The sequence below is a fragment of the Trypanosoma conorhini genome, assembly GCF_003719485.1.
Source record: "Trypanosoma conorhini strain 025E chromosome Unknown Tco_14.4_contig_00009, whole genome shotgun sequence".
Classification (NCBI taxonomy): Eukaryota; Euglenozoa; class Kinetoplastea; order Trypanosomatida; family Trypanosomatidae; genus Trypanosoma; species Trypanosoma conorhini.
This window is the reverse complement of record NW_021704095.1, coordinates 18,049-26,435: the sequence shown is the minus strand read 5'-3', so window position 1 is coordinate 26,435 and position 8,387 is coordinate 18,049. Positions and strand designations below refer to the sequence as shown.

The 8,387-nt window shown below is 61.6% G+C and overlaps 6 protein-coding genes across 6 annotated transcripts, besides 13 other annotated features; 5 read left to right on the top strand and 1 right to left on the bottom strand.

Annotated features, from left to right (window-relative positions):
• Positions 1 to 4: 4 nt before the first annotated feature.
• Positions 5 to 56: a sequence feature (A-rich).
• Positions 57 to 60: 4 nt separating this feature from the next.
• Positions 61 to 81: a microsatellite.
• A 437-nt stretch (positions 82 to 518) lies between these two features.
• Positions 519 to 552: a microsatellite.
• Positions 543 to 589: a microsatellite.
• Positions 590 to 871: 282 nt separating this feature from the next.
• Positions 872 to 900: a sequence feature (G-rich).
• Positions 901 to 953: 53 nt separating this feature from the next.
• Positions 954 to 1,030: a microsatellite.
• Positions 1,031 to 1,073: 43 nt separating this feature from the next.
• Tco025E_00411 (squalene synthase) lies at positions 1,074 to 2,288 on the top strand (the record flags this gene model as incomplete). Its single annotated transcript, XM_029367353.1, has 1 exon — positions 1,074 to 2,288. One exon carries the CDS (start codon positions 1,074 to 1,076, stop codon positions 2,286 to 2,288), a length of 1,215 nt encoding a protein of 404 aa, XP_029232547.1.
• Positions 2,289 to 2,315: 27 nt separating this feature from the next.
• Positions 2,316 to 2,360: a microsatellite.
• A 600-nt stretch (positions 2,361 to 2,960) lies between these two features.
• Positions 2,961 to 3,011: a microsatellite.
• A 118-nt stretch (positions 3,012 to 3,129) lies between these two features.
• Positions 3,130 to 3,151: a microsatellite.
• A 229-nt stretch (positions 3,152 to 3,380) lies between these two features.
• Positions 3,381 to 3,998, top strand: Tco025E_00410 (uncharacterized protein; the record flags this gene model as incomplete). Its single annotated transcript, XM_029367352.1, has 1 exon — positions 3,381 to 3,998. The coding sequence occupies one exon, from the start codon at positions 3,381 to 3,383 to the stop codon at positions 3,996 to 3,998; it is 618 nt and encodes a 205-aa protein (XP_029232546.1).
• A 78-nt stretch (positions 3,999 to 4,076) lies between these two features.
• Positions 4,077 to 4,108: a microsatellite.
• A 9-nt stretch (positions 4,109 to 4,117) lies between these two features.
• Positions 4,118 to 4,154: a microsatellite.
• A 128-nt stretch (positions 4,155 to 4,282) lies between these two features.
• Positions 4,283 to 5,443, top strand: Tco025E_00409 (inositol polyphosphate 1-phosphatase; the record flags this gene model as incomplete). Its single annotated transcript, XM_029367351.1, has 1 exon — positions 4,283 to 5,443. One exon carries the CDS (start codon positions 4,283 to 4,285, stop codon positions 5,441 to 5,443), a length of 1,161 nt encoding a protein of 386 aa, XP_029232545.1.
• A 241-nt stretch (positions 5,444 to 5,684) lies between these two features.
• Tco025E_00408 (uncharacterized protein) lies at positions 5,685 to 6,260 on the top strand (the record flags this gene model as incomplete). The annotated part of the gene is made up of 1 exon (XM_029367350.1): positions 5,685 to 6,260. One exon carries the CDS (start codon positions 5,685 to 5,687, stop codon positions 6,258 to 6,260), a length of 576 nt encoding a protein of 191 aa, XP_029232544.1.
• A 25-nt stretch (positions 6,261 to 6,285) lies between these two features.
• Positions 6,286 to 6,324: a microsatellite.
• Positions 6,325 to 7,068: 744 nt separating this feature from the next.
• On the bottom strand, positions 7,069 to 7,383 carry Tco025E_00407 (uncharacterized protein; the record flags this gene model as incomplete). The annotated part of the gene is made up of 1 exon (XM_029367349.1): positions 7,069 to 7,383. One exon carries the CDS (start codon positions 7,381 to 7,383, stop codon positions 7,069 to 7,071), a length of 315 nt encoding a protein of 104 aa, XP_029232543.1.
• Positions 7,384 to 7,502: 119 nt separating this feature from the next.
• Tco025E_00406 (uncharacterized protein) lies at positions 7,503 to 7,940 on the top strand (the record flags this gene model as incomplete). The annotated part of the gene is made up of 1 exon (XM_029367348.1): positions 7,503 to 7,940. One exon carries the CDS (start codon positions 7,503 to 7,505, stop codon positions 7,938 to 7,940), a length of 438 nt encoding a protein of 145 aa, XP_029232542.1.
• An 80-nt stretch (positions 7,941 to 8,020) lies between these two features.
• Positions 8,021 to 8,047: a sequence feature (A-rich).
• Positions 8,048 to 8,387: the final 340 nt, after the last annotated feature.

The following is an 8,387-nucleotide window of genomic DNA, read 5'->3' as shown; positions in this document are numbered from 1 at the left end:
CCGTTTCTTCTTTTTTTTTTTTTCCTTTCCCTTCTTTTCTTCTCTTTCGTTTGTTTCTGCCCCGCCCGCCCGCCCGCCCGCGGTGAGGCAAAGTGGGGCAGAAGTAATATATATATATATATGCAAGCAAAAAGACAAAAAGATAAATTATTACGATCGCGGTGTTTTTTGTGCGTGTTTTGTTTCCTCTCGGTCGTCGTCCGGCGTTTTCCACCGCATGTGTGGGAGTGCGCGGGGGAGGGAGGGGGGAGGGCGACGCGACAGGACGGGCTTTGCGCCATCCGCCCGCTTGCTGCAGCAGAGCTGCATTCTCTTTCTATCCCACTCTCTCCCAATCCCATTTTTCCCCCTTTTTTTTGTGTGTTTCGTTTATCCCCGCATTTGTCGGCTTGCAGTTGCTTTCAATTTCCCCCTCTTCCTCGTCACGCGGGGGCGCGCCTCTGGGAAGAGCGGCGGTGTGCCCGCAGTGGCGGTCCTCCCGTACCCCGCATTTATGCACCCCGCCCACCGCCAGCGCGCTCTCTGTATTTATCTGCCTGTCTGTCCGTCTGTGCGTGCGTGCGTGCGTGTTTCGTGTACGTGGGTGTGTTTCCGGAGGTCTGGTTTGTGGGGCCTCTGCGGAAGAAGCGGAGCGGGTGGCTGATGCTCGAGGTGGACGACGGGGGGCGGAGGGGGTGGATGGGTGGGTGTTGCCCCCTCCTCCCGCGCCGCGTCTGCGTGCCTGTGGCACTCGTCGCCGTCATCCTTCGTTTTGCTTCTCGCTGTTGTTGTGTCGCTGTTGTTTTCTCCTCTTTTCCGTGTGGCGTGGGCCGCAAGCACCCGTCGGTAGTAGCGCTGTAGTGCAGTACAAACGGGTTGGAGGAGACCGTCCCCCACCCCCCCCCACCCACACACACGCCCGCGAGTCCTTTGGCTTGCCGTAGGAACAGCAGCGGCCAGCCGTTGCCCCGTAGAATAAAAGAAAAAAAAACTAAAAAGAAGAAAAAAAACGAAAACAACATAAACAACAACAAACAAAAAAAACAAACAACAGCAAAGGAGTAAATACGCATAGGGCAGGAACATCCGCAGAAATGGAGTACGTGGAGGAGTTGTACGCAATGCTGCGGCTGAAGTGGATGATGCGGCAGCTTGAGCGGAGGTTCCCGCGCGAGGACGATGACTTCCGCTTCTGCTACGAAATACTGCAGTCGGTCTCACGTTCCTTTGCGCTCGTCATCATGCGGCTCGACGAGGAGCTTCGGGACGCCGTGTGCATCTTCTACCTCGTCCTCCGCGCCCTCGACACGGTGGAGGACGACATGAGCCTCTCCGTCGAGTTTAAGCTGCGAGAGCTGCCGAAGTTTCACGAGCACCTGCGCGACAGGGCGTGGTGCATGACGGGCGTTGGCGCGGGCCGCGAGCGCGAGCTGCTTGAGCGCTACACCCACGTCACGGGCGCCTACGCAAGCCTGGCCAAGGCTTACCAGGACGTCATCTCGGACATCTGCGAGCGGATGGCAAACGGAATGTGCGACTTCCTCGCGCGCAAGGTGGAGACAAGGGCGGACTACGACCTCTACTGCCACTACGTCGCCGGGCTTGTGGGCCACGGCCTCACACGGCTCTTCGTCTCGAGTGGGCTGGAGGATCTGCGGCTGGCCGACGATCTTACGAAGGCGAACCACATGGGCCTCTTCCTGCAGAAGACGAACATCATCCGTGACTTTTACGAGGACATCCGCGAAGTTCCGCCGCGCGTCTTCTGGCCCCGCGAGATCTGGGGGCAGTACACCGACGACCTTCACGCCTTTACGGACGAGCCGCACGAGGCGAAGGCCGTGGAGTGCCTCAATGCGATGGTGGCGGATGCCCTGGTGCACGTGCCGCACGTCGTTGAGTACATCGCGTCCCTGCGGGACCCATCGCTGTTTGCCTTCTGCGCCATTCCGCAGGTGATGGCGATGGCCACCCTCGCGCTGGTCTTCAACAACAGGGACGCCTTCCACACAAAAGTGAAGGTCAGCCGCGGCACCACGGCCCGCATTTTTCACTACTCCACTCGGCTGCAGCCGACGCTGCAGATGCTGAAGACCTACGCGCTTCGCCTCGCCGCCCGCGCGGCCCCCGAGGACGCCTGCCACGACACGATTGTCGGGCTTGTGGAGGACGCGGTGCGCGCCATTGAGGCGTGCCAGGCGGCCAAAGAGGAGAGTCTGACGCGCTCGCTCCTGACCCGCTACCCCGCGCTCGGGGGCCGCCTGCTGTACAACCTCGTCGACAACGTTGTCGGCTACCTCGGCAAGTAGTATCTGCGTCTACGCGGCGGAAGGCACAGAAAAGAAAAAAAAGAATGGAAAAAGAAAAAGGAAAGTGAAAAGTACCTAGCAGTCGTCCATCGAAGCATGACGTCCCTCTGCCGCCGCACCTCGGTGCCCGCGTGCAGAGAGGCACCTCCCCCTGTCCCCCCTCCCTCTTCTCTCTCTTTTACTATATAAAACCGCATATATATATATATGGGCGTGCGTTACTAATGTTGCACAACAGTGAAAGCAAAAAAGCGTGTGTCTGTGGTATTTCTCACGAGGAGCGGTGTGGGGCCTCGAAAGTGAAACCGAAAAGAACGGAATAAGTAAATAATGATAGCAAATATTTTTACGTCTTGCCTGTATTCCTCCTTCGCGTGAACCGGGACGAAGGCACCCCGCAAGCAGGAAACCCGGGGAGAGTAGGAGAGAGGATTGAACTAAACAAAAATAAAAATAAAAATGACGTGGTAAAACTGGCGCCGAAGGACGGGCGTGATGGGAACACCGAAAAATGCAAGCAGCACACCGAGGTCGCACCGTACCGTATGAGCCGCATCCACTGCGCTTGTAGAAATGCTCGGCCGCCCTTTCCGCGCTGCTGTCTTTTGCATTCGGGGAGGGTCGCTTTTTTTCTCGCGGCGGGCGTGGATTTGAGAACTCGGGAGTGGGGCGGTGTGCGTGTATGTATAAGTGCAAGTGTAATGGTGTGTGTGTGTGTGTTTGCTCTCTGGGGGCGGGCCGCAATTCTCGTGCGCCCTCCCCCATCCGCCCCTCCGCTGCCGAGGCGATTGCTGCCGAATTCGTGTCATTTGTGGTTGTTGTTTTTATTGATTATTACAAGTTTTTTTCTTTTTTTTTTTTTTGGCTCGCGCGTTGCCGCGGCCCCGCCTTGACGGGTTGATTTCTTCCGCCTGCGCGTGGGCGCCCGTTGGTGTCGGGCCGCCTTCGCCCCGTGCGCGTTCGTCGTCCGCGGCCCGCGCGCCTTCCCTCCCTGGTTATTCCCGCCGTCGTCTTTTTTTTCTTTCTTTCCTTTTAGATTTTTTTCCTCTTGGGGCCTCTTGCCGCGGCGGCAGCTGCAGCGGCCGCGGCCGAATGAACTCGCTGGGCGACCGGTTCCGCTGCGTCGTCGCTCTCCTCCGCGGCGTGGCGGGCGACGACGACGACACCACCGCAGCGTACCGCATCGCCACCGTCGTGCCGGCGACGGGCGCCGCCCCGCTGGAGGAGGAAGTTGCGGCAGGCACCGTTGCCTTCGCCGCGGCACACAAGATGGAGGCCGTCGATTGGGGAAGTGACGCCACGGCCCTTCTCACGGCGGCGCGCGGGCAGGCGCTGGCACATGTCTCGCTCTTGCGCGCTGACGCCGTCACGTTCGCCGACACGCGGCAGCAGCTGCTGGCGCAGCGGAACCCCACGCTTCTCCTGCTGGAGCTCGCCTGCGACAGGGCGGTGCCGTCTGCCACGGGGGTGTTGGCGCCTGACGAGTGGGACTGGCTGCGGCCCCCGCAGAGTTGCCTCGCAGAACTCACGGAGAGTGAACGAAGCGCGGCCGTGTACGTCCCGGCGGTGATGCGCTGCTCCGCCCCCCTCCTGCGTGCGACGGCGCCGCAGCCGCCGGCGTCGTTGTGGAGGGGGAGCGCCGTCACGCTAAATGGGGTGCTGCGGGAGGTGGGCTACAAGGTCGGTTGCCTGCCGAAGTATGGGTCTTGACAGTGCAGCGGTGTGTGCTCTCGCTGCCGCCGCAACGGTTGTTTGCTCCTGGCAGCGAGAGCAATGCGGCGCAAGGAAGAGAGAGAGAGGGAGGGAGGGAGGCAGAGGGACACCGTCTCTGTGTATGTGTGTTTGCTTGTGTATTTATGTGTGTGTTACGCGGGGGGCCATTGTGCATGTGGTGCCGCGTTCCCTCGCCCATTCTGCTGCTCTTTCCCTCCCGCCGCTTTCAAGGAGGTTGTTCCAGTGACGTTGCGGCACTAAAGTAATCACTAAAGCGTGTCATGGTGTCTTTGGATCTTCTGCATCTGCTCACGGTCTGCGTGAGGGGGGCGCTGGCGGCCCAGCGGTACATCGCACTGGAGTTATTGAAGGTGCAGGACCTCGACACGCGGCGGCCCGGTGTCGCCATCATGGATCAGGACCCCGAAACAAAGAAGGTCCTCCTGAGCTCGCTGCGCCACGCGGTGACGGTGAGCGTCAAGGGGCACTTTCGCCACAAGAACGGTGACGCCGCAAGCGACCTTGTGACCACCGCAGATCTCGTGACGCAGGCTGTCATTGAACGGATTCTGAGGGACGCATTTCCTGACATGCCCTTTACCATTGTCGGCGAGGAGGAGGCGGGAAGCGGCACCGTGAGATCTCTGGCGGCGCGCTGCGTGGAAAAGTACTACACGGGGCTCGCTGCGATTCCGCATCAGGCCGCGCTTGAGGCCCACGCACGCCGCACGAGGACTCGGGTGACTGCCGCGACGTGGAAGGAGCTGCGCGAGAGGGTCGGTGTGTTTATCGACCCCATTGACGGGACAAACTGCTTCGTTGAGGGACTGTGGGACGTGCCCCTGACACTTGTGGGCCTCACTCTCGACGGGGCCCCGGTCGCTGGGGTGGTGAACCGCGTGTTTCGCTTCAGACCGCAGCAAATGTCCTCCGCCGGCAGCAACACGAGCCTCTCCTATGTGTGGAACCTGGGCTCGGGTGAGCCTTTCATCGTGCACGAGGGGCAGCGTGTGGCGCCGGCTGCGGCTTCTGGCCCGGTTGCTGCGGGCAGCGTGCTGCGGGCCGCCAGCTCCAGTACAACGGAAGGCAGCCGCTTTGCTTGGGTGCTTGGGAAGCTTTCTCCCATCGAGCAGCATGAGGCAAGGGGCGCAGGCAACAAACTGATGTTTCTTGTCGCATCGATGCTCGCAGGACCGCCGCCCGCGCAGAGCTGCGACGTGTTCATCTCACCGGAGAACACCATCAAGAAGTGGGATACGTGTGCCCCCCATGCATTTGTCCGGGCGCTGGGTGGGGAGCTGCACACACTCCGAGGCGAGCTAGTGTGCTACCCGCTGCGCGGGCACGGACGCGCCCATCTCCCCGATGGTGTTCTGGGAGTGACACGCCGCTCTAAACTTGAAGTTGGGAGGCGCCTACGATGGCCTTCCTCTTCCCTCTAAAACGCACAGCTCCAGCACGAGGCGGGAGGGCGAAATGAAAACAAAAGTCTTAACACCACGCTATACACGGCAACGTACATGCATGCATCTGTCTGTGTGTTGTGGCGTGGAGCCTTTGCGTTCTTGACGCTGTTGGTTTTTTGTTCTTGTTTTTTTTTTGGTGTTTGCGCGGCGGCTTTGAAACGGTTGCCCTCTCCTCCCCCGTGTTACTGTGTGTGTGCGTTAGAGCCCACAAGTTTTCATGTCGAGCAACCCAAAGTGCGGCCGAGAGGCGTTGCGGGTGCGTTTCTCTGATGCGGCAAAGAGCGTCAGCGAGTTGTACCGCACCGCGGTGCTTTCGTACGATGCCGGCCACCGCGACGCCCTGCTGTGCGTCCACCGCTACATCCTGCTCACCACCCCGGGGCTCGCGGCGAGCAGCGCCGCCCTGCCCCACAGCGGCCAGTCGCCCGTGGGGGCGGTGGGCTCCTCGGCGCCACCGCCGTCGCTGGACGCGGAGCGGCTGCTGCGATTCGTCCAGAACTCGCTACGACGCCACGAGGTGGTCGCGGTCGCCTCGCGCGGCACGCGGCGCCGGCGGAAGCGTTCCTCGAGCTGCGTGGGGCGGCCGGCGTGCGGCGGGCAGCCGGAGGGGGAGGGCGGCGACACGCCGGAGGACGCCCATGGCGCGCCGCGGCGCCGCGTCGCCTCTCCCGGCCGTGCGGTGGAGGAGCCGGGGGCGGAGGTGGGCGACATGCTGCGCGACGTCCGCATCTCCCACCCGGTGGAGTCCGAGTCGGGGACCGACGACGACGACGACCTCTCTGCAGAGGCGTAGGGGAGCGCCATGCGACACACGAACGAAAGAAAAAGAAAAGGAAGGGGAAAAAAAAGAAAAGAAAGGCAATTGCCGAACGTCTGCTGGGGGGGGCGAGAGCAACTTGGGCGGGGGCCGTGCCAGCGCTGTACTCTTGGCCCAATAGGTGAGAGAAGTCGCCGTCGCAGCATCCTCCGCTGGCAGCGCCGAAGGAAGGAGATGATGCCGTCGGGCGTGCACGAGGCGCGGCCGTGTATATGGGTGTGTGGTGGGGGTGTGGGGTGGGAGAGGAGGGGAGGGTACCGCGGCAAATCTTCCGGCGACCACAACCGCCGTTACCGCCACTCATGCCATCAGCGGATCGGTCAAAGATGTGGTGCGTTGAGGCGCCTGTGACGCACCACGGCGAGGCTGACGCATGCGACGGTGCCCGCTGCAGCTTGAGCCGGCGTCGCTGCAGCGCCCTCCGCGAGGCGCTTTAGTTTTCTGGCAGTGGCGGCCGAGCCTGCACGTTCGGCTCCCCCCGTCTCCAGCGAGGACGACACACGGACCAGCAGAGAGCGATGATAGGAGACAGAATGACTTCAGAGGGAGCAATATATGCGAAGAAAGAAAGAAACAAAAAACACACGATGCTAAGGGCCCAGAGTTGTATGGAACAGCAAAAATACCGGCGTTGCATCCTCGCGCTGGAGTTCGCTTGGCTTTGCAGCCAAAAGTCCATTACGTGGTGATGGTGGAGGCCGCCCACAGCAGCATGTGCGACGGAATCGGTGGTGGTGCTGCTGAAGCGAGCGGAAGGGAGGCGGCTGCTTCACGGCCCCCTCGGCTAGGCGCCGCGGATTCGGCGTCCGTTCTTGCTGTTTAACTGGTAGCTCAGGTTGACGGCGGCGAAGTATATTTGCTGCGGAAGCACCGCGGCACTGCTGACTGCGGGCGCCACCGCCGCCCTCGCCCTTTCGCGGCTCATGCGGCACCACGCCCCTAGGAACAGCGGGGACGTTGGCAGGCGACGCGTGCGGCCTGCTGGTGGTTGTGCTGAGCGGAGTTGCCTGCGGGGGTGAACGCCGGGCGTGAAAGCGTGTTTCTCGCCTGGGGATCTGCGGGACCAAGCAGATTTAATGCGGGGGTGCAGTGTCGTCATTGGGGGAGGCGCGCAGAAGGCAGATGGGTGAAAATGTTGTGTGTTGCGCCTCACAACTCAGTACTGCCCTGCGCCTGCAGAACTCCCCCACTTTTTTTTTGTAGTTTCTCCCTTCCTCCATGTGCATGTGTGCATGTGTGTGTGTGTGTCTGTTTGCGTGCCTCGCCTGCGGTCCATGCGACGGAGTGGCGAGTCCGGCCCGCGCTGGCCGCAGTGGCGGCGGCATCCCGCTCCTTCCACTCCGCTCCCTGCGTCCCGTGTGTGTTGTCGCTCTTCCCAAGCAAAGGAGTAGCGGGGTGTCTGCGCCGACAGGCAGGATGGACTCAGCGGCCCTTCAGAAGGAGCTCTTCGACTATGAGGGGCGCGTGCGCGTCGAGAAGCACGCGAGGGAAGTGGCGGCGCGAAACGCGCAGTACATCTCCGAGCACCCGGAGATCACGCCGGTGCTGCACGACATTCTGCAGCACCTCCTCATCCACAAGCCGGAGGAGCCGCTGGCGGCGATACAAGACTACGCCCGGGCCCGCCTGCCACCGGCACGGAGGCGGCCAACGTGAGCTCCGTACCGTGCCCACCGCCGGGCCGGATGTAAAAACAAAAAGAAAAAGGGAAGAACTCTGCGTGGTGTGCGCGTTGCGTGTGTATGTTTTTTTGTTTTTTGTTTTCGTCTGTTGTCTGCGGTGGGCAGCGCCAGTGCAACCCGTGGCAACAGCGTTTGGCCAGCCCCACAGCTGTTTGGGGGCATCACGCCCGGCTCACCCAAAGCCTCCCGTGTGCATCCCTCATTTCTCTTTCAATCAACTGCCTCAAGTCTAGTGGAAAACAAAAGATGTTTGGTGCGCCGGCTGGCGGGTTCGGAACAGCCGCAAACCCGGCGGCTGGCGGGTTCGGAACAGCCGCAAACCCGGCGACTGGCGCGTTCCGAACAGCCGCAAACACGCTGGCTGGCGGGTATCGGAACAGCCGCAAACACGCTGGCTGGCGGGTACGGAACAGCCGCAAAC